The sequence below is a fragment of the Cydia pomonella genome, chromosome 1, assembly GCF_033807575.1.
Source record: "Cydia pomonella isolate Wapato2018A chromosome 1, ilCydPomo1, whole genome shotgun sequence".
In the NCBI taxonomy this organism is placed as follows: Eukaryota; Metazoa; Arthropoda; class Insecta; order Lepidoptera; family Tortricidae; genus Cydia; species Cydia pomonella.
In genome coordinates, this window is record NC_084703.1 from 22,879,316 (window position 1) to 22,904,219 (window position 24,904).

General features: G+C 39.2%; 1 protein-coding gene across 2 annotated transcripts in view; it reads left to right on the top strand.

Annotated features, from left to right (window-relative positions):
- LOC133517933 (intermembrane lipid transfer protein VPS13B) overlaps nucleotides 1–24,904 on the top strand; it is a 102,099-nt gene that overhangs the window by 73,474 nt on the left and 3,721 nt on the right. For both annotated transcript variants that reach the window (XM_061851419.1, XM_061851426.1), the window contains 20 exons: nucleotides 654–809; nucleotides 1,114–1,215; nucleotides 1,283–1,374; nucleotides 5,023–5,227; nucleotides 5,712–5,855; nucleotides 7,958–8,117; nucleotides 9,240–9,382; nucleotides 10,169–10,243; nucleotides 10,316–10,355; nucleotides 12,169–12,399; nucleotides 12,619–12,732; nucleotides 14,077–14,225; nucleotides 14,672–14,909; nucleotides 17,638–17,864; nucleotides 18,627–18,762; nucleotides 19,085–19,363; nucleotides 19,854–20,041; nucleotides 23,563–23,715; nucleotides 24,160–24,255; nucleotides 24,341–24,412. In XM_061851419.1, the coding sequence (XP_061707403.1) occupies nucleotides 654–809; nucleotides 1,114–1,215; nucleotides 1,283–1,374; nucleotides 5,023–5,227; nucleotides 5,712–5,855; nucleotides 7,958–8,117; nucleotides 9,240–9,382; nucleotides 10,169–10,243; nucleotides 10,316–10,355; nucleotides 12,169–12,399; nucleotides 12,619–12,732; nucleotides 14,077–14,225; nucleotides 14,672–14,909; nucleotides 17,638–17,864; nucleotides 18,627–18,762; nucleotides 19,085–19,363; nucleotides 19,854–20,041; nucleotides 23,563–23,715; nucleotides 24,160–24,255; nucleotides 24,341–24,412 (3,000 nt within the window). The remainder of the gene's footprint in view (nucleotides 1–653; nucleotides 810–1,113; nucleotides 1,216–1,282; nucleotides 1,375–5,022; nucleotides 5,228–5,711; nucleotides 5,856–7,957; nucleotides 8,118–9,239; nucleotides 9,383–10,168; nucleotides 10,244–10,315; nucleotides 10,356–12,168; nucleotides 12,400–12,618; nucleotides 12,733–14,076; nucleotides 14,226–14,671; nucleotides 14,910–17,637; nucleotides 17,865–18,626; nucleotides 18,763–19,084; nucleotides 19,364–19,853; nucleotides 20,042–23,562; nucleotides 23,716–24,159; nucleotides 24,256–24,340; nucleotides 24,413–24,904) is intronic.

The window sequence follows — 24,904 nt, forward strand, 5'->3', positions numbered from 1 at the left end:
AAAAGGTTAAATACATTATCTATAGTACCAAGGGTAGAAAGTGACACTCGAGATATTTTTGCCAATAGTTCGATGGTTACTTTTACCCAAATTAAACACTCTAATTTTCATTTCGACTATGAGGAAAATCAAACATGAAATGAGGTTTTATGTACTTTTTCCGATCCAAATGTAAATGGCGCCATTAAATAACAAAAATCTAAAACCATAGTCATTCCGATCTTGACTACATTAATATGTGTCTGAAACAGCCTTAATGTGTATAATATACGCGCCTTAAAAAAAAGTGAAAATGAATGTAATGTAGTAATTATATTATTTTAAATTATTGTCATTTATATTTATTTATCAACAAAATTTGTTGATTTCAGACATTTAAATATTAAATAGAAGTACATAGTATAATTTTTTAAAAATGCAATGCAGTTGACATTTAATTTCGATAATACTTGGTGTGAGAATGCGGAAGCTAATATGAGAGCTGTTAACTGAATAATATGGCATATATGGCTGTTAGCCGTTGCGAGAAGTACAAACAAAAAAAATACTTTCCAATTGTCCATGCAATTTTCCACCCGGCCATCGGCCTATGAAAGGTGAACTTTCCGAATAGGAAAGATGAAAAATAAATGACGGTTAGTTTGTGTTAACAGAAACCATTCTTCATGTCGGTGGAGATAGGACGGGAGACGTTCGTGAGCGGCCAGCTGCAGGTGTGGGGCGAGGAGCCGGGCCGCTACGGCTCGCCGCCGCGCGGCTGCGTCGCACTCGACCACCCTGCGCCGTTCCTCATACACTGCAAGCAGAAGGTATAAGCCATCGCGTTTGCACACTGCGTTCTGTAGTCCAACATTAATGTAGTAGTATGTATAGCTTGACCTTGATCCGCCTTAGGATTTCGTACTCATAGTGACCGTAACTACTGTTTGAAAACGAATTATGTTAAAGATAAAAGATAAAGATAGTTTATTATTCAAGTAGATATTACAATGCGCATATGAACTTCAAATAAAGCTATACCTGCTCTAACCCTACACCTCTGTCCCGAGAAGATTATATAAGATATAAGATTCTTCATCTTATATCTTATTTGATAATTTGTGAAAACTTTAGGTGGCGTTCCTGACGTTGCACTATGAAATAAAAGAAGAGATTAACGTTTTGGGAGTGACCTCGAGTTTCCTTCTTATAAACAGACTGGAAACGAATCTATTGGTAAGTTTAATAACACGTTTATTTAATTATTTCAAGCAATTATTTGTAAATTAATTGTTTTTGCCAGGTTTCAGGTATAGCCGTTCCTGTTGCCAACTCGGATGATGTGAATTTGCAGCCCAAAAATTACAAAGTTGTCAGTCCGACCAAAGGAGAACGGTGGGTTCATAGTGCCGTATTAAATAAAACACGCCGTAGACACACGGAAATGTAATCAATCGCGTTGTCGTACATTTCCTACATTTGATTATAATTACAATTCATGACATTCATATTATCTTTGTGCACACCTATATCTGTGCCATTCTCGAGAACGTTCTTCATTTTGTACGGATAATGTTTTTTCTGTTAGTATATTCCCCATAGTAAACGGAGAACGTACTCGAGAATAGCACAACTATATGCACACCTACATGAAAGAGCGTTTGAAAACGAGAAAACAAATATTTGGAGGATCAAATATTGCATGTGTCAAAAAAATCCTTTTTAATATACTAGTACAATACAATCTGCCCCGTAATATTTTTATCTGCTTCATTTTCCCTATGGCTGGTTTTTTTTTTTATATATGTATGTATGTTTTTATTTATATGTATTTTATTTTTATTTGTATGATATGTACATTGTTTTGTTTTGTGTATATTCTGTACTAGACTTCTCTTATTGCATCTGGAACACCTACTAACATGACATAAATGTATTAAATTCCGCTACCTAAAGGTTGTCTGGAAAAAATCGCTTGTTAGCGATAAGACCGCCTGTTGTTTACCTCTTCTTTGTATTGCGTCCGCATTGAGGTGTACAGTAATCGTTATTTGCACAACAAGAGAGCATAGTTTGATATTTATTCGAAAGCGTTTTTTTAAGTCTAATAGAGAGAATCTAATTTAGAATATTGAGCGTAGTAAGGGACTCAAAAGCGCACGAGATGTAAATAACTTTGATCTCGTGTAGTAGTACACAAGACATCACCTCAGCAGTGAGAACATATTTGGAAGGTAAAAATACAACCTGAATAATGTAATCATTCTTCATCACTATTTCACTCATGTTTACTAAGGGCAATCCCACACTCGGGAGACGCTACCCGAGAGTCGGCGTTTAGCCAACTCTATGGCTGCTGCTCGACGCAACGTTAGCGCAACTGCGCGGCAACGCCATTTTCCATAGTGCCGACTAGACGCTGACGCTCAAAAGACGCTAGTGTGGGGTGGCTCTTAAGGTATTCTAACAATTAAGTTTAATTACCACAATAAAACAAAAAAAAAGAGATTTCAATAAAATAATACGGAAATAACGAACATTAATTGACAATTTTTTGTGTAAAAAAAATACTATTATTTTTCAACTATATTAGATATCGTTAAAAGTAGAATTATTTTGCGTAATAATCTTTGTATATTTTTAATTCAAGTTAATTGTTTTGACTGTACAATAAAATACGTAAAATAAGGTGTTTTCTATATCAAATTTTTAACATTTTTTTCATTAATTACGGATACTTGCAAGGTGTTTTGGAACGATGCGGTCGGTCATCTTTGGGGGGTCAATTATAAACCGTTAACATACCGTTGAATTACGATTGCTTTTGTCTCTTTCTTTTTGCTAATGACGTGAAAGCGACAGAGAGAATAGAACCCAAATATTTCGACCTTGTATTAGGCCCCGCACGTTGAAATGACATTCGAATATAAAGGTCACTTGAATGTCATTTTTCAAAATGCGTTTTGCTCACTGTTTTTAAGCAATAAATTACCCTTGTTCGAGTTACTGAGGTGAAAAGAGTGAGATTTGTATTGTATTGATTCTCTCTGCCTATATTCAGTCAGCAGCAGATATACCTGAGCGGGCAAGTTGACCAAGAAAACATATACACTTCAATCGTCACAAAATTATGGACATATAAGTTGTTATTTTCACGTAGGCTTTCACTTCGTCACATATATCTTAATTCTGAGTTTTTCTTTAACACATACACCCTTATTGTTTTAATGTTTAATGCATTTTAAAAGACAACAATTTAATAATAAGAGTAAGAAGTTCTAATAAAATAAAAAACATCTTTGAAAATTGCTATATTTAGTTTTCACTATTGTACTTTTTGTACTCGCGACACAGCTTCTTCCTGACGTCTTACATATCGGCATGACATCTCACTTTTTCAATTTTAGGTATTGTGGTAATTGGTTATTTTAAAAATGAGGAGTATTAAACTAAAGCCGACCACTGACTAACAGCCCGCCGGACGATATCAGCCTGTCAGTTAGAACTAATCAATAAATTTTTCGTGTTATGGCTCCATCAAGGTGTTGATGATTCTGCCAATGTCGAGGTTGGATAAGACACGGCTAGTATATGAATCTTATCATATTACGGTCATAGACAGTGTTCGGTGGAGTATCCGATCTGCAAGGAAATACAAATTACGACTAACTAATAGACTACATACAACTATTAAACAATATGAACACTACACTATGTACAGAACAAACTACAGTTAAGTATTAAATCTACGAACTTATTGTACAATAATATGATACATACTACAATTTAAGATTATTTTTAGCTAGGAATTTATTCTACAGTTAGAACTAAAATTTGACAGTTCCGAACAACTGACAGGCCGATATCGTCCGACGGACTGTTAGTCAGTGGTCGGCTTAACGGTAACGTGAAATTTTGACATTATATTTTAAAGGTCCCACCATATTGGGATTCAGGTATTTTGACACTGCGTCGTTTTGAAATGTGCGAGCTTTAGTGACTGGGTAAAATGACATTTGGATGTGATGAAACCAAAGCTTCGTCGGCTCTGTCTGGACGACTCCAACGCCTTGCAGACAGAGCCAACGAAGGCCGGCGAACGCATTCGTTGGCGTGCGTTGGCTTGGTGTGTACGCAGCTTAAAAAAATAGTGTTAATAATTAGTTATTTACCATATTTACATTTTTATTTGATTATTTTACATTTAATTGCCTTACAAAACCATCTTAGGGCTGTAATATTTTACCCGACATATTTTGCCTATTCTAGTGTGTATGTTGAAGATAATTGAGAATAATCGTTAAAACTAATGCAAAAAAACTGAAAATAATAATAATAAGAAGCCATAAAATAAAATTTAACCCGACAAAAAAACTGTTATCTCTTCGTGTCGTGTGCCTCCACCGAGACTTGAACATGTGTTCTCTGCTTTGAAAAGCAAACGAACGTTAATGAGACCACAACGTCCCTTGACAAATGGCTCTAAATTCGGTTTCATCTAGCTTTCGCTATGTGTCAAACGTTTCGATGATCCTGAAAAGTAAATAAATAAGTTACAGTAACTTGACTGGAAGGCACCTGTTAAATGATTGATGAGAAAAACGTGAGATGGATGTATATGATGACAAGACTGCGCTACTTTCGATGATTGTCAAAACGCTCACCTGAAATTTGCATGGCTATTTTTCATCCAATATTCGACCACACGTGTATGCTTTAAACGTCTATTTTCCAAGCTGTTCAGATATATTTGACACGTTGACCGCTTAGATACCAGTGGTTTCTTGACAGCTTAGGTATCAATGACTTGTTCCAAGTATAGAAATTAATGAATACCGACTGTTAAGATATTTGTGACACGTTGAGCGCTCACAAGTAAATACTACCATGACAGTCAACAACTTTTTGACAGTTTAAACCTCTCTTTGAGCACCTGGAGTGTATAGCGACTTGTGTTGCTGACTGTTCCACTGACACTGATTAACGACTTTTGCCAAAGTATATCTTCTACGCGTGTAGGACTGTACTATATGTTTTAATCAGTCTGAACGGAGAAGCGATGAGTCGTTTCTGGGTGCTGGAGCGGTGGCGTGGCGGCGACCCGAGCGAGTTGCGCACATACGTGTGCCTGGCGCTGCCGGCGCAGGAAGCGGACGCCGCGGAGCCCGCGCACGCGCACGTGCCCGTGCTTCTGGCCTCCGCGCCCGTGCGCCGCGCCGTCGCGCTGCGAGATCATACGGGCACATCGGTGAGCGTAATGCAGTATTTACAGGTTTATACATATGTTGAGATAATCCAGTAGTTAAAATCCAGCGCCGCTGAAATATACTATACGCTTATTCATTTCAATGACAGGTATGATTTCAATACACCTTAATACCACACAGACAGAGTCTGCTCAGTCGAGATCTCCGGCGGTTTTCATATTAATTGTCACTGTGATTAGGTACGAAATGGTTTTAAATTAAAATGGGTGATTATACATAGGTACTAAATGGGTTACTCTCAAGAGACTATGTTTCGACAAAAGAAGTTAAAGTAAATTGAAATTATGGGCTCACAATCTCGCATTTTAGTCCCCTTGCACGTTGAATTTGTCAAACTAGCAGAAAAAATCCTGTCACGTTGACGTTTGCTGAAGCTGGTCATTCATAGTTTCCACTTTAATAAACTTGAACTAGTAACACTTTGTAATAAGTTTAGAACACACAGATTTTATATAATGTTCACAGATACCGGTGGTGATAGTGCAGCAGAAACATGAAGGGCGGTGGGTGGTGACGGTGGCGCCGGACCCGTGCCCGCAGTTCGTGGTGCACAACCGCTCGAGCCACGCGCTCGCCATAGCGCAGCCTGCCCTGTCCGGCCCTGCGAAGGTAATGTTGACGTAGCCTATTGGCACCGTGCGTGGTGGGCGTAGGTAAAACAATCGCAATGTCTTTAACATTTCGTACTGGCTTGAAATGGAACTTAAATTTACTTCTGAGGCATTCATTAAAATTGTATGGTGTCAGATACCATTATAATCTGTATGAAATGCTTAATTTATGTAACGTATTTAATTTGATAATATTTTATACTGTATCCGTATAAATAGTTTGCCAAATACCACATGGCGATGTTAAGAATGGGTAAAGTAAGTTATCTTGAAGACATACACAATAGCGGACTTTTTTTATAGACAAATGCTAGAGAGACAAGCCCACATACATTGTGCTGTTATATCTTAAACGGATTAGGCAGCGTTTTCGATTAAAACTCCTAAATAGCATGTTTTTTTCCGAAATCATTAGCAAACATCATCATATTTCAACCAATTGACACAAAACCTTTACAAGTTATACACTTAAACCTTCCTCTAGAATCACTCCATGGACCAGGACTCCAGGTGACCCTAACCTTATGAAAATCCGTTCGGTAGTTTTTGAGTTTGGTAGTTGTATTATAGGATGTAGCGATTTGACGTTTTCCACTATATTTGCGGATGCTAGGTGGCGTGACAGTCGTGCACGTAGCGAGCATTTGTGAGCTGTAGACCTTGCGAGCCCCCATGGATCCCCAATTTCGAAAGAATGCATTAACCTGAATCGACAAAAAATATCTATAATAGGAATTATGCGCATGTTGAAAATATGGAGATAGAAAATCCGAAATGTATTACAATAAATTACTTAAACACAAAATATGGAAATGATAAAAAAATATAAGACCTCAAAGTTTCATAATTTAATTACGAGTAGATTTTATCATTTAAAAAAGAAAAAAAAATGGCACCATTCGGATGCTTACATTTTATTATAAAATTGATTACAACTATTATTATCATTCGCTTGCCCTTATCCCATTCATTTGGGGTCGCCGCAGTATGTCTTTTTCTTCCATACCTCTGTCGCCCGATATCTCGTCATTCACTTGCAGTGGTTTCATATCATCTCTCACACAATCCATCCCCTCGGTTTTCCTTTCCTCTTACCTCCCTCCACAGTCAGCCGTAATACCTTTCTCGTTACATGACTATCATCCCTCCGCATACATGCCCGTACCACGTTAGGCGCTTCGCTCTTACTTTTTCTACTATGGGTGCAATTTTAAGGCTTCCTCTTATATACTCATACCTTATCCTATCCATTCTCGTCACGATACACAATTACACATCCATCTTAACAATTTCATCTTCGCTACATGCAATCTCTTTTCATCCATCACCTTTAGGGCCCGACACTCTGATCCACCAATTTTACCCTTCAATCGAAGAGGCACCCGGGCATCGCAAATGGCTCCCGTGACCTTTTGCCATTTCATTCATTCTGTGCTAATCCAGTTTTACACGTCTTGGTCAATATCGCCATCACACTGTACGAGCGAACCGAGGTACTTGAAGTCGGAGCAGACTGGCAAATAAATGTAAAGCAGTCGAGTTCAGCAGTAAAATTGGAGAGACCGCCATAATTGCAGAACATGTGTTCTGTTTTAGATTTGCTGATCTTCAGGCCAACATTCTCCAATTTTTGCATGCATGGATAGGCACGGAGTGGGCTAGTGGGCTCAAGTCAGCAACCATACGATATTATATATCAACTATAAACCAACATAAACGCAATATTGCACCGTCAATATCGCAATTTTCTTGTTTTCCATACTTCAACATGGCCTCTCAGTGATCGTGACGTCAGGGGTATTTCGTGAGTAGAATAGGTACTACTGGAGTGTCATTTTTGACTTATTTATTGTTTTAATGCTATGGGTCCCATATATAAATTTGATTCTCAAAACAAACCTGATCGACTGATATCATTCATAAAAACTTGTCATCTAGCCTATTATCGAACAAGCTCGCAAAATGTGACTAGAATCTGTTGAGAAATGCGACGTGTTGTTGCCAAACGTTTGAAAGCATTCCCAAGCTGAAACGGAGACGCTTCGCACTCGCTCAGTCAATTAGGTTCATACACCTATAAACTGGCGCTTTCGTTTTCAGACGATAGCTGAATGCCCGGGCACGCGGTGGCTCTGCTCGGTGGAGGCGGGAGGCGTGGTGCACTACTCGACGCCGGCGCACAGCGCTCGGTTTCCGCCGCCGCCTAACGCCGCTCCGAACACGGACCTCATTCCTTTCCTCACTATCAGTAAAATCAACGGTACGAACACTCGATTATATGTATAAAATATCAAAATCCATATTCAAAGGTTTAAGTACATAAAAATAAAATGTCATCAGCAGCATGTCATAAAGCCATATGAATGTCATTCCATTTCTGCACAAAAGGACAGTCAAATTTGGATGATAATGCATTCAGGAGCGCGCCGGTGCTGCCTGACAACCTGCGCATGAGAGACGCCACTCTCTTGCGGATGTTGGTGTGGAACCCGCCGGTGTGTGCGTCCGCAAACATACCCGATGCGCTGCAATGCCTCGGCAACCTCAGCAGGGTCCTGAATGTATTATTATATTGTATGCGCAGGACATTATATGACCGCGGTGTATAATTCGGCCATAGGCTACGGGTGTAAAATGACTGGCAGAATGCTTTAAAAACGGTTATTTTAACCTCCCTAGTACATTTAGTAAATCGCCGAGCCAGAATATTACACCTGACAGCCAATGCCCTACGCTCTCTCTCCATGTCTACATCGTCAGTAAGGTCCTCGGTTACCCAGTGCCCAAGATATTTAAAGTACTTCACATGGTTCAAAACAACACTGGAAAGTTGAAACTGCGGTATCTGATATGTTTTATTACACGCTTTAAAAAGTAATATTTCACTTTTTCCGGCATTATATTTTAATCCATGCGACTCTGCGAAGCTCTCACCTGCCTGCCTGCGTAGAACTTCCTTAACGCACTGACCGAAGGACTCAACAATACCATCTATAGAGCATCCGACTATGGTGTTGCTGAGCTCACTAATCAGTATGTTAACATAAATATTAAATAACCGGGGTCAGGACAGCCCAGTATATTTGACATATTTCACATTTGAGTAACTTTGACCTGTCCACTCAACTCATAACTGGTAATGAGTTTTAAGTTGAGCGGAGACCGCAGATTGGTAATCGCTTACTATTAGACAATTCGTCAGCTTTTTGTCATAAAAAAGGAAGTTCTCGGAAAGCGGAATACCAACCCACGAAAACTGGTTGGCATCAGCTACATAAATTTGACCGCGGATAGTAGTGGCCGCATTTACGGATGTCATTGTTGTACACTGAAATTACTTTATAGTTAAACACGCTATACATAGTTTGTGTTGATGTGACAGAGCAACGAGATCCGGAATGGAGTGAGGGAGTGGCGGCAGCAGGCGGCGAGCAATTAGTGCAGTTGCCCGACGGCGGCACCGTCAAGCTGCGCGTGCGTCCCTATCCGCACTCCTCGCTGCTCGAGTTGAAGGACGTCGACGAGGTGCGTCATACACACGTTTACGATCACCTGAAACGAAACCTCATTTTTGGGGACCATGATGTTGGAGCTGGATTCCAAGATTTCCGTCGGAAATTTCGGGACACGTAAAAATTTTAATGACTTCTCTTCCAAAATTAATTGACCAATTTTCGTGACATGGCCAAATTTGACATAAAATCGGACCGAACCGAAAAATTCGAAACAGCTGGTCACATTCTGTGACCTATTAGGGAAATTGATTTTTCAATGTACTTAATATGATTTCAAACAATTAAAATTAGCAAGTAAATTCAAATAAACTGTAACATCGAACTCTGTTACTCACATGGCTATTTTACCCCTATGGAGTATAAATTACCCCCCGGTCCCGAACCAATGCACTACATGTTGTACAAGTCGATGGAGGGAATGTAGCTTAGCCGGAACGCGGGCACCGTCAAGCCTGCGGCTTTATTCAAACTTCTCCACTGCTTGCGCTTAGAGTTGTCATGGAAGTGAGCCTGGTGGGAAAAAGACTCGGCAGGGAGAAGTTCGGGACTGGTTATATTGAGTATAGTTCGTGTCATCCACGATGACGCGATTTGTCAAATCTAACCTTTGATAACCTGACATACCAAATACTTTCACAGATGTATTTTTTAATGATCAAACTAGCATATATGTAAATAGTAACTGTGTGTATAATCAAGCTCTTAAATTATTTCCTTGATGTTGCACACTATTGGAATAGTAAAAAAAAAAATATATATAAAATGGCTTATATTGTTAACACTGTACCCATTACAGAACGACATATCAGCGAGCGTGATAAGACGTCGGCTGGAAGGATCCTTCTGTGCTGATACAGATACAGGAGAAGAGGTGCGTGTCTAAGTGCCCACAATTTTATTGAATATATTGGTTATGCCATATTAAAGTAAATATTTTTTATAGGTCATTAAAAAGAGATCTGAAGGCCCTCGTCAATTGACGGGTAAGTATAAACAAGAATCTACTCGTGTGTCTGTATTTGTATGGTGACGGAATTCCTTCTTCAGATTGTTACGAAAGATGATCTGGCGTGTACCCGTCAAATAACGAATAGACATTACTCTACTGATTTTGCTATTAATGTGGGTATTAGGCATATAAAATAACCTTAACTGAGTAAGGCAGCCATGTTTCAGTTTCAGGTATGTCTTTCGATTGGAATCAATTATGAAATTTTATGAAATGTGTGTATTTTAAATTGTTGTTTTGGTTGTATGTGGTATACAAATCAATAACAGTAATTAATGTAATTATAATGATGTTCTTTACGGGTGCCCTCTTTTTCGTATAAAATGGATTGTCATATTTTCACATGGCATAACACGATTGGCTTAACGCTATTTCGCATAAATGTCATTCTTCAATTCGCCTAAAAAGCTGTGTTCCTATTATATTATGCGCATAATATTCTTTGGCACAACAATGACTAATGTCGTATTTTTATAACTTAAACTTCATAATATTCAATGCGTCGAACAGATGCTTTTACTAATGTTGAAATTCATAACATTAAAATTACTATAGCTAAAATTAATAATATAATTTATGATAAAAAAATTATGCTGTATAAAACGACGAAACTTATTCTACTGGCTTTATTTGTTCTTAGGGTCAGGGGCTCTAGTCAAGATGACAATATTTTATAGAAAACGATGTAAAACGCTATTATCATCAATACATTTTTTACGCTTATCTTAGCGTTCCGTTTGGTATTTTGCAAACGATTGTCATCTTGGCTAGGCCGCCAGGTCTGGAATGGTAGTTCAGTGGGGTGCATGGGGTGGGGTTTAGTAGGATACTTACTTGCATTAAAATAAGGTACCTATTAAATGAAGTAAATCACACAATCAGTAACAAAAAAGTATATATTTAAGCAAAATAATCAGCGAAACGAGTAATGATATATTTTTTCAATATTGTATAAAATACGTACGTCGTATGGCGTTTATAAATTCACGCCGTATAATGACGTTTTAGTTATTAATTTTTCTGCTGCCCTCCGCTGCGACCCTCACAAAGAGGACCTGTTGCAAGAAAAGCAGTTTAGGTTAGTTTAGAACTGCGACTGCGACTCCCACAAAGACGAACGGTTGCCATAAAAGCAGGTTATGTTAGAACTGCGACCCCCACAAACAACTGTTGCGAGAAATGCAGGTAAGGTTAGGTTAGAACTGCGCTGCGGTCCACAAAAAGACGAACTGTTGCCAGAAAAGCAGTTTAGGTAGGTTTGAACTGTGACTCTCGCCCCATAAAGACGAACTATTGTCAGAAACGCAGGTTAAGCTAGGTTAGAACTGTGATCCCCATAAAGATGAACTGTTGTCACAAAAGCGGGTTAGGTTAGGTTAGGCTTGATATAATGTCAAGTCTATTTTCTTGTCAAGAAATTAATATTGGACATTACGCATTTAGTAGTATTTTTAAATTGATATTCGAGGTTTGGTTGTAGGCATTATGCGTTTAGAAAGATTCAACATAAAAATCTTATGACATTTAACCAGTAGGATGGAAATTTATTAGATAAGACAAGTGTATGCGCAAAAATAATTTAGATATTTTTATATTAACGAATTTAGACTATACGGGTTATGCGTATAGAAGGACTTGTCATAAGTATCTTATGATATTTAACATGTAGGACGAAAATCTCTTAGGCAAGACAAGTTTATGTGCATACGTTATGCCAATAGCTATTATGCGAAGTGAAAATAGGCAAGAAAAATGTATGCGTTCCAATATAGACCCGTTCTTTACAGCTCCCACCCAAGCTAAACTTGCTAGAGTCACTGTTGTAACCACGGCCATCTCGACCGCGCCTGACAACGCCCCTGGAGAGCACACGAACTCACCTAGTGAAAATGAAAATGCAGAATCTGGCTTTCAAACAAAAGAGTTTCTGAAGTTGCAGAAATATGACGAGTCAACTAGTAAATTAGAGAAAATAGATGAAACAACAAATTTGCTATATGTTGAAAACGAGGATTCAGGTTTGTATTTTTACACTTTTTACACAAAAATGAGAATCTTTATTCATGTATTTCAGATCGTATTAGAAGATAAAAATTAAATATGTAATTAATTACACGGTGATATTGTTTATTACACTTCTGTACCGCCACAGATAAGAACGCTGAAAGATCAAAACTTTATATTATCAATTAATGATAGTAGTAACGCAAGTAATTACAATGTAATTTTTTTTTCAGGAGACATGCTGAAAACGGTATCTACTTACCTCAGTGACAACAGTATGTTGACACTTGCTAACGTAAGATCTTACCAAGAATCCGCCGACGCTCTGCGAGACTTCTCCGAGTCAGGTATTAAATGAACACCAGGCATATAGTAAGATTAAATGTTCTTGCGTACCTTGGTTGTAATAATAATTAAACTTTTCTGTATTCGTGAACGCCAATCAATGCGGATTCTCTATACCTTGTTTTCTATTTTATTTGATTCTTTAGCTCCTCCTTCGTTTCGAATTCCAATTTGTTTCCCTGCGCCCCGGCACTGTTTTTGGTTTTATATCTTATTCCTTCACAATCCAGGCAATCCGGCTGTGGAATGATTTTCCTCTTTTCACTAGGCAGGCTCAGAACAAATTCACTTTCAAGCGCATGTTGCGCATTATCTTTTGACAAGGTTCAATCATCGGCCTCATGATGTTTCACAATGAATTTACATATGTATGTATATTTCGTTATTCTACATGTATTGTTTATGTGTATATGTATATTTAATTTGTTCTGTATATATTATTTATTTATATATCGTATTATATGGTTTCGTATTAAAATCTTTTTAATTTTAATCTGTTAGACCTTGCACATACTCAATATTTCGGTTTAGCCCATAGTTGACTGGTAGAGAATGCCTTCTGGCAATAAGTCCGCCATTTGTACTTTCATGCATTGTGCAATAATGTTGAAATTAATAAAAAACAATACCTTCAGTCGGTTAGTATCATACTTATATTGATATTGCATTTTGAATAACTTTATTGGATATGTGTGATTACATTCCTCTCAACTCCGGATTTGGTTAGTTTAGGTGCTATAAAGCATAACTTTACTGGAGAGGGTGAATAGTTTTAAATATTTAGGCCATATTGTGACATCTGATATGAAGGATAATATGGATATGGAGCGGGAGGGCTATCTGTGAGGGCTAACATGATCGCCCGTAAGTTCGCTAGATATACAAAAGAAGTAAAAGTCACATTGTTTAGAGCCTTGTGTACATCTTTATACTCATGCAGCTTATGGAGGTATTATACGCAGAGAGCCTATGGACCCTATAACGCGTTTCGGGTGTTGGTGGGGCTGCCCCGCTTCTGTAGCGCATCTTGGATGTTTGCGGAGGCGCGTATGGATTGCTTTCATGCGACCATACGCAAGCGATGCTCATCCCTGGTGCGCCGGGTGCGGGCCAGCCCCAACCTCATCCTGCGCTCAATTGCGGACAGATTCGACTCTCCATACTTGAGGCGCTGCTGTGAGATGCATGTGTCTTGCAGCCCATATTATGTTTAATTTATTAATTATATATGTACTAACATTAGATATAAGAATTAAAATTGTATTTTATACTACCAAATTGTATGAGTCATGTTACTTGATGTAAATAAATGAAATTTAAATTGATAACTTACTACTTATTTGTAGAATGGGGTGACAAGGGATGGTCGCCGGTGGAGCGAGTTCGCTGCGTGATAGCCGGCATAGCTATCGAAATGGCCGCCACGCCCGACGTTAGTCCGCTGCTCGCTCTGCATATCGACCGAGCCGCTTTCTCGGTGCAATGTGACAGTACGGTAAGTAACGAAAAAGTAGTTTATGTAACTGCTACACAATAAAAGTAATCGTAATGCCTAATTATGCACAGTGACATACACTATATATTAGATTAAAATAAACCTCAAAGCAAATTGTTTTTTTTTTCTGAGATGTTCTGATTGCAATTATAGAGTCGGTTTCGATATTATAATTATGCAATAATAAAATTTTCATATATAAGAGACTTGTTTATTTACGGATTTTGAAAGCATCATTGAGGATTTATGATATGCGGGTAGATAAAATATATTTACATGCAATACATGACATGCTTTAAACTTACGGCTTACGGCGGCGTACGGTACAGATATTTATTCAGCGAATGGCCGATATTACATTACACCCAAAAGTAACTATGTTTACGTAACAAGTATTCTAAAAGTCACACAATTATGATAATCTTAATTATGTTTGTATTCGACAGGGGACTAAAGCAGTGATTTCAATCGCTGACATCCAAGTAGACAACCTGCAATACGAGAGCGGGAATTACGACTTTGCAGTGGTGGCGTCGACACGCGGCGAATCGCTGACGAGCGACGCGTGGCCCCCGCTGTGGCCCAGCGCGGCCGGCGACGCGTTTGCCATGCGAGAGAACGAAGCGCGCCTGCTGCTTCGCCTGCGCTATGACTCATGGACTGTCATCGACGAGGTTTATAGAGGTCAGCGTCATTATAAAGGTGTCGTGGTGGTAACCACTCGTGGCGTGCCATTGAGGGCGATGCGTGACCGCCGCTGCGGCCCAGCTCGGCCGGAGACGCATTCGCCATGCGGGAGCAGGAAGCGCGCCTGCTGCTGCGTCTACGCCTTGACTCCTGGACTATCATCGATGAGGCTTATAAAGGTCAGCGTCATTATAAACGTAGTATGGTGTCGCAGTGATAAACTACGCGTGGAGAGCCACTGAGAGTGACATGTGACCGTCGCTTTTCCGTCCAGGCCCTAGGAACTACAAATTACAAGAATGAGTCGTGGAAAATATAGGTATACAATTGGACGACCACACAACAGCCGTATATTAAACTCATTTCACTATAATTTAAAACTTACAATTCCATACTTTATGTACCTGTGTGTGATTTCAATAAATCATCATTCGTCTCTCTCTGAAGTTCGTAGCAGGATAAGGGATGGAAAAATTCCCTGTAATATTATGACTTTCTTTTCTGCAGTTACTTATTACTTACATGTCGCAATGCACTTATAGTGCCAAGTTTGGTTGACCATTTTTGGTGGTTTCGCAGAATAATAAATCGAATTAATTAACTATGACTTTTTTCTAAAACTATTCAACTGTGTTCTATTCTTTTTTTAAAGATAAATCAAATATATGTTCTACGAGAAAATGGAATCTCTACCTTTAACACTTGTAATTTTTTTTATACTACGTCGGTGGCAAACGAGCGTATGACCCGTCTGATGGTAAGCGGTCTCCGTAGCCTATGGACGCCTGCAACTCCAAATATGTAAAAAGCAAGTCAACATTTTAAATATTTTTTGTTATTTACTTTTAAAAGAGCTACCACTTTAGTTGTCACTTCTAATTAAGCCTTATTGATGGCTAAAAACAGAAAGCAACTGTATGAAAAGTAAATAAATAACTGGGTTGGACTTTATTACATTTTATTACTGAGCTATTAAAGTGTCTGAAACTGTCTCTTAGATGGCGCTTTCTGGCAGTACTGGAGTAGCCTACATGCTTATACGCACATAACATACGTAGATTATAACATTGTCATTAACATAGGTGTAGTATATTAATAACTTAATAAGTTTCTAATATAATGTAGATATTTAATTCTGCCATAAATAATTATTTTTCCTACTCCTCTACTGTTATCTGTCATTTATGCATTCATTAACACGAATATAAGAACATACATAAAAGGTTTCAAGAAAAGTCTATATTGTCTATTCCTCATAAAAGCTCTTGTGCTTTTATAAGCTATAATGTTACTGCGATTAATGGCTACCAACCTAACAAAAACAAAACGAATACAGTTTTAAACTAAGTGCATTGATGCCAACTTACAAAATATTCATTTGGTTGCATAGTAAAAATAATTACTTCATAAGTCAGAAACACGCATGTGACACCCGTAATATAGCAACACCCATAGACTACGAAGACCGCTTAGCGTTGCTTGTTAGTCTCCGTAGGCTACGGTGGCCAAAATTGAGAAAAAACTGTCCAATAAATTAATTTAGCAAGTAGCAAGTACCAGGGCCTCATGAGTTACGAGGAGGTGTCGCCGACCGGCTGGCCGCGGCCCGGGGCGGGTCGGGCGCGTAACAAGGTATGCTCGCGCGTCTTGGCTATATACTTTTGCTGTAATTTGTTTACCTAAATTAAGATTTATTTTTGTTGACTCGTAGGAAAAATATTGTATGCAACGTTGTATAAGTAGGTCAAAAAATTCTCGTGGCGTATTCCTTTACAATGTTCGCCTACGCCTTCGGCTCCGGCTCACATTGTAACTCACGCCACTCGCCTTTTTTGACCCTTCTTATACAACTATTGCATAAAATACTATAATGTAATTTTAAGATGTGTTTTGATTTTAATTATTTGTAAAGAGGATACATGGTTTAGGTCTTCTGCGGTGTCAGATTAGCTTAATGGCGGTATTAAAATGTAATAAAATCTAATATTATTATTTATTTAATTGAGACACATTTGCTGTCTGATTTTATCCATCAAACTAATTTGTGTGACAGAACGTTAAGTAAGGCTATTTAGAAATGGCAATGGGAGTAGTAGGTCTATCAAAAGTAAAAAAAAAAAATGGCTTACCCGTTTTCTACATAAGTGTTAAAGATAGACACTCCATATTCTCTTAGAAAGTATATTTGATTAAATTAAAAAAAAGTGAAAAGTTTAATAGTTTTAGAAAAGAGTCATATTTAATGGATTCGGATTTTTTCTGCAGGAACCACCAAGAATGTTTGAACTAAACTTGGCACAATGGCAATTATAGATATAAGTAATTGTTAAAAAAATCACTTTTAGTGTTTCTTGTTATAGTGGCAACAGAAATACATCATCTGTGAAAATTTCAAGTGTCTAATTATCACGGTTCATGAGATACAGTCTGGTGGCAGACGGACAGACAGACTGACTGACGAACAGCGGAGTCTTAGTAATAGGGTCCGTTTTATCCTTTGGCGTTTTACCCCTAAAAAGGAACCCATTGTCATAAAAGGGCATATTTCCTACCCTTACCCTGCTACAGCCTTTCAAGTTCCAGTTCAAATATTCTTTATTCATGTAGGCCTAGCAAGAAGCACTTATGAATAGTATTGCATATATAATATCTTAACCTAATTTCAAGACCATATGTGTGAAAATAGTCAATCTAGAAAATGAATACATAATCGAGCTTTATTCAGAATTGACGGAGGTGGAGCTACGACTAGGGCCGCTGGCGCTGTACGTGGAGGACGGGTACGTGGGCGCGCTGGCGCGTCTGGCGCGCGCCGCGCGGCCGGCGGGGCCCGCGTCCGCGCCCGTGCCCGGGGCCATCATCGCGGCCGAGACGCGGTCGATTCAGTGCCCGCTACGGTTACGCTCGCTGCACCTGCACCCGGTGGATCTTACGCTCACGCTGCATACTGCCGTAAGATATTTAGCGACCTCAGGCCTTAAGGCTTCATACACATGCCATAGTCCTGAACGATCGTTTGCAGTTTGATTGGCACCGTGCGAAGTGCATGGTGGGGATAAAAATTGGCACTAACGGATGTTAGCGTCTTTAACATTTCGTACAAGTTATATGGCTCGAAACAAAACTTTAATTTAAGATTACTTCTGAAATTTTAATTGTATGGTGTAATAAGGCCCATTATAATGCTTAATGTAACTAACGTATTTATTTGATAAATATGAATACTGTAGTCTTGTAAATATTTAGCTTTGCAAATACCACACATTACGTGATTCTTTGGGAGAAGAGAAGAAATTTATCCTTAAAAGATAAGAGTATATTCCACCATACAATTTGTTGTTATGTCTCAAACTCTGATCCAGCGTGATTTGTCCGACTTCATTAGCAAATATCGTCATATTTCAACCAATTTACACAAATCATTAACAACGCGCTGCAGTGCCCGCTACGGTAGTGCTCGCTGCACACTGCCGTACGATGCTTACAGGCTACTCCGTGTATATCGTGTTTTAAGGGGTACATGGACCTCTCCTGATAGTGATATTCACAATCTTAATTAAACATTCATATCATTCGCTACCTTCTAGGCTAAGCGTCTGTAGGAAATAACACGTCACCTGATTTCACATGGGCTTTTGATTTTAGACGATTTCGTACAATTGATTTAACCTGTGTGTATTCTTTCTAGAATTAATAGATAATATTTATGTGCAGGTACGTATGTACATCGCGCTGGACCAGAGTCCGTTATGCCTGAGCGCGTTCCAGCAGACGGACATGGTGACGTGCGCCGAGCGGCTGACGCACGCGCTCACCGTGCACTACCTCTCCGCCGCCATACTAGGCGCAGGTATACATTTGTCATCATGTTCATATTTGCGATTGAATTGAAACTATTTTTACAGTACATATGGGGCTACTTTATAGCACTAGTGCGAGAAGTAGCATATTACGTTACTGTGTCGAACATTTAAAGGGCCATATGTACTGTAAAACGTTGTACGATACATGTGCGAATAGGTAATTCGCAACTCGTGTCGATTTAAAACACTCCCTTCGGTCGTGTTTTAATTTATCGCCACTCGTTTCGAATTTCCTATTTTTCGCACTTGTATCGTAATGTACTATTGTCTCATCAGAGAAAAAGTAGTGATAGAACATTGTGTCGGTAGGTTGGGTCGTAGGCGGTCTGGAGCTATTGGGTGCGCCGGGCGCGTTGGCTGCGCGCGTTGGTGGCGCGCGTGGCGGCGTGCGTGGCGTGGCGGCGGCGGCGGCGGCCGCGCTGCTGCGCTCGCTCAGCGCCTGCGCCGGCTCGCTGGCGCGCAACCTCGACCTGCTGGCCGGCGACGACGACCATGCGCGCCGCGCCGCCGCCGCGCGCCGACGCCACCCCGACACCTTCGTCCAGGGGCTCGCCGCCGGTATCACCAACTTCGCTATCAACATACTCGGTAATATACGCTTCAATAGTTTGACATACTGACGGAACTGGGAGTGGGATGAATTCATACTTTACAATAGGTAGGTTAAGATTTTGATCTGGTTATGATACGACTTCGACAATTGCTCCAGCTCAGTGGTTCCTAACCTAGGGGTAAAACTGGTATTTTACGGGGGTGATAAGCTAATCACAGAAAACAAAGACCCATAAGACAGAATATTAACAATTATGGAGGAGGGGTAAAATTAAGTTCCCAAGTTAGTCAAAGGGGTGACAGTACTGAAAAGATTAGGTACCACTGCTCTAGCTGATGTGTGCACGCGAAATGCACAAGGAATCATGTCATTAGTGGCCTCACGCATGTCGCATGTCAAATTGTAAAATTACAATACCGCTCCCAGATCCCTGATAAATCTCTGATTTCATGTTTAAACTTAGGCGTATGTACCCTGATTTAAGCTATGAAAAAATATTAACGGACGCAAGTTACGTTTGTACAGGCGCAGTGGGCGGGCTGGCGCACCACCCGCTGGTGAGCGTGGCGGTGGGCGAGGTGGAAGGTGGTGCGGCGGCGCTACGGCGCGGGCTGCTGGGCGCGCTCACCAAGCCGCTGTCCGCCACTGCCGACCTGGTCGCCTTCGCTGGCCACGGCCTGCTGCGCCAGACCGGCTGGGACCCCGTGCCGCAGGTATTGTCACCCTAACAATAAGTAAGAAAGAGTTGCTCCTAAGTGTACATTCTAATTTTTTTTTAATTCTGATTTGCCTCCTCCAAATTGTTAACCATTTGTGTTCTTACGCTCCTTTTTTTACTTTTGTTAAATTCCTGTAGATGTCTGCAACCCGCATTTTCCTTAAATTATTTATTTTCTAAATTCCAAAACTGCTTCAATAGTCGAGCAATTACATTTTTCGGCGTGTAAGCTAGGTTTCCTTCATACACTTTTTTCAACCATCACTCCATTTCATTCGCCCCATTAAACATTTTTTTTTCCCTCAGCCAATTTTCACCCGACTCCTTTTTTTATTCTATATTTCAATAGCCTTTATGCGGAGATCCGGGATCATCTTAATATTGTTTAGGATATTGTTTAAATTGTGTTCCGTGTTTTATCTATAAATTTCTCAGTCAAAATATTTGTCAAAAATATATTGGGTAAAAGGTTCGTCAATTGACAAGTGTTATATTTTTTGCATAATTTTATATTGAATTATAAAATCTTCAACGTCGGTTGTTCCGTTGAATTTTTGCAATTCCATTTTACGTTTATTTTGCACAGCTATATTAATTTATAGTGTGGGTGATAATGATAGTCATATAATAAGAAATGTATCACGTGAAATATATACTCGACGTTGCGTATATTTCTTTCGTTCTTCTTATATTTCGCTTTCTCACTTGGCGTGCGATATGAGGTCGGGGCTCTTTCAGCGCTTTCCTCACACTTTGTCTAAAACGCGAAAAACTGGGGGAAACTTTACGCTAATTGTAGCATTCTCCACCATGTACAAGAGATACGGTTTAACTTGGGTGGGGAATGTAAACGCACCAGGTAGATATCTGATAGAAATATTTATATATCATTCGATTGATTTATTTATTATTCCTTCAGCACGGCGATAGTTCTGAATTCAAATAATCGTTGCCAGTTATCTATCACGAGACTGTGAAGGTACACAGTATTTATGTCCTTATTTGTGCAAAAAAAGGAAAACAAGCTTTAGGTTCCAGGTTTAGGAATATTAATTCTCGGTATCGACTGAAGATTGAGTTATTTCAGTGGCGTGCGCTTTGTGTTGGATATAATAGGCGAACTTTGGCTAAATGAAGTAAATTCGTCTACTGTGACTTTGGGATAGTATTTTAATTTAATAAAGTTATGTTAAAAAAAGCATCACAAGTATGCTAGTACATACAGGCAAAGTTACGAGATTTGGCTATAAACATATTTTTTACCAGTTTCTGCCTATGCTCGCGAATTCGTCTGGATTGAATGATGATTTCAGTCATATAAACTATTATTAGTCTTCCCTGGATTCGAAACTATATCTATAACAAACCGTCAAGAGGTAACAAACAGAGTGGTAGAATATTAGTAAGGATGGCAATGAAGAACCTAAATTGAATTTAGTACATTACACGCACTCATAAATACCTTGCTCGAATAATATCGTATCGACCCTCTTCGAATTTATTCTTCAACTGTTATGCGTTAAAATGCAAACAGTGAGGTGGAATGATATTTGACTCATCTCCACAAATATTGGACGTTTTAACAGTTGGTTTGGCCTTATTTGCTAAAACAAAAAACAGGCAGTAAATTGTATTGCGGTATTGATCTGAATTCTGTCTGTTTTGTCATTTATCGTGTCTATACGATGGTCATAAAATAATTTATACTATGTAGATTTTAATAAAAAATATTAAAGGAAGTACTCCTCGCTACTAAGAGTATTGTTGTTATTTCCTAACATAATAAATATTACTGTTGATCACGTCAATTATTTTCTAGAAAACTAAGTGTTTATTTAAAATTATTCATTGTTACAGAATCGCGATTATTAACTTACGTTGCAATTTACAACATATCTTGTAGTTACATTCGGGAAATAACAAGTTATCATTACTGAGTAGAAATAATTGTAAAATTTAATTTACGAGACCATTTTCCTTAATAAAACTTTCCCATTGTCTCAACATTCAAAACAGCGAAGATGACACATACTGTCTCAACATCATAATATTGTGTGATATATGTATATGACGCGTTTTACACCGTTTAATGGAAACGACTGACAGTTCTACAGTGCTTCAATCATTGTGGTATTCTAAAATAGGCAATTGTGACGTGGTGGCTGGTGGAAGTTGAATGGCTGTTAGCCGATAAGGCAGCTTCCTATGCCATATATCACAATGCGGAATAGTAGTCACACTCGAAATCTGTGACAGCTCGAGGTCCCAGAAGACACCAGGAGGATCCGGTGATTCCGGACGGATGTACCAGCAAGGGCTGGTAGTGTCAAACAAGGGAGCGATATTAGGCTAAGGGTGGCTACTGGAGCTATATTTACCATGAAGATAATGAACAAATGTTCTGCGCGGTTGCCAAATACGAGTAAGTAAACGACAACACTGTAGTGCCGAAATATAACGAAACACGAACTTTTACGACCTGCCCATAATCAGTTCCCAAATATTTGGGAGCACTTTGTTCGCTCTGTTATACACATTTTTATTATTATGTATCTCCGTTTTAAAACTCTCAGGGCTTTCGAGCCCTATCATTTATAAGGCGTTTGGAGAGATTTGATGTCATGTAGAACGCCTGCTTGAACCCATTCACGGGTAGATCAATAGATACCCGTGAACTGGTTTGCTTGCTAGCATTGGAAGCAATTGTAGAGAATATGGACAGAGTACTGGCCTATCGTTCAAGTTTGGGTGGCAAATAAGACTGGGCTATTGCAAAGAAGTCCAGACACCTACCATAACATTGCTTGAAGAAGATATCGAGGCAGGCGGTGACTCGCCACTCGTTAGATGGGTACCTGACCTGATGCGCCGTCGTAGAGACGGCCAGGCTCAACACCGGAGTTTGCGGCGTTATGCCCTTTAACAATTTCACCCCAGCATATAACAACTCCTCTCTAGACGGCCAATTAAGGCAAGCCAGAGCCGAGAGTCCCCTTGGGATTTCACTCCGACCGACGAAGACACGCCGAAGACGGAGACCCTGATCGACTCTCTGCAGCATTCGGATTTATTATTATTTTATTAATAAAAAGTAATTAATAGCGTTGTTGTAACTCGGACGTTATATTTAAATCTACTAAACAATTGAAAACTATGTCATACAATGATATTTCGAACATAGCTCGTCCGAGATAGTACTTGCGTTTAGTAACAAATGTATAAACTCGTACTAAACACTAATCAATATGTAAACTGGTGCACACGCTCGTAAAATCATTGATTATGTCCAAAGTGGAGTTAATGTGAATACCGGTTTCTTTGAGAAAATTACTTAATGTAAGCTCAAGAACGCAATTGAAATTAACGCCCTAAAAAAACCGGACAGACAGACGGACAGACGGACAACAAAGTGATCGGAAGATACGGAACCCTAAAAAACGAGTTTAAGCTTATGGGTCACCTTTGTTGAACGCAGGTAGGTACAGGAGTTTATTACATATATATGATTGTTTATAGCGGCGCTCCTTGTGCGCGGGGTTGGAGAGCGGCGGCTGTGGCTGGCGACGCGACTGCGTGCGCTGGTCGTTCCGGCTGGCCGAGGTGGACGCGCTGGCCGGCTTCGACGTACTGCTAGACGACGCGCCGCTGCGTCTGCTGCTCACGCACAAGGTACCCGCTCTAGCCATGCCCTATCAAGCCGCGTAGCCCCACTCATGCTCGGGCTCACTCACTAATGATACAGTAAAAATGATAGTATAGCAAACTAACTGTCAAGTTTAGTTGCTCTCATCTCATAATTTTCCGGGGATAGCTTTTAGTCTATAAAGATGATGTTGAATCAAAGTCAAAGCTAATTTATGGCAGGTTACTTGTACTTACCTTTTTGTGGCCAAAACAAAGAGGACAATTTAATCAAACGTTCGAACTACGTACGTACATACGATCCACGTATTTATTTTGTAAATAAAATTTAATAAATGTATGTCATGTTCTGAAGGGCATCATATTTCAACCTGTAACATTTCGAATTGCATCACGTTGAAATATATAAAACAAATTCGGCACACAGTCGTACCCTATCGAGTTTTTTTTATATGGTTTCTATTGTTTCAGTACCTCATGATTACTGACCCAGAAACAGAGCGAATTGTTGAAATGGTCGATCTTCGATTATGCACGCTAAGGCCGCACCAAGGACCTACCGTTGAGGTAAGGAATAACAAAGCGACTATTTTACTAAATATATATTTGAAATTATGAACACTTAATACACACACTTTTTTACTTTTCACAGTTAGTGGTGACGAGACGACAAAAGGAGAAGGTAGCAGAATCTAGAGCTGTGGATGAAGACGATGAATATCAGGTAATTGTTGACCAACGTTTTTCACCCGAGATCAGTTAAATGTTATTTCACAGGTAAATAATTAATAGTTTTTTTCTCAATGCTACATGCTACATTTTGAGTTTTGAACTGGGACAATGTACGAACGAAGATTATATGATATCGGTGTGTAAACAGAGAAAAGTGAGCGAATAGTATTGCTGAATGTACATGTTTTAGCTATATCCCGTTTTTTTTCCAGATTAGAAATTTTATACTTAACCGCAAAAGTTAAGGGTAACTTTTTTACTCCAAAATTAGATCTGAGTAACTATGCACTGAATTATTGTATCGTTTAGTGTTATTGTACCGCAATATTAGATATCAATGAATTCCGCCATTTCGCAAAAATAATCACATTTTCGTTCCCCTTTTGACAACCCCACAGTAATAATAAAAAACACAAAAAATAAAAATAAAACAAAGAAAAAAAGCATAATGGCGTGCGTTGCAGCGCCAAAATAATCAAATTTT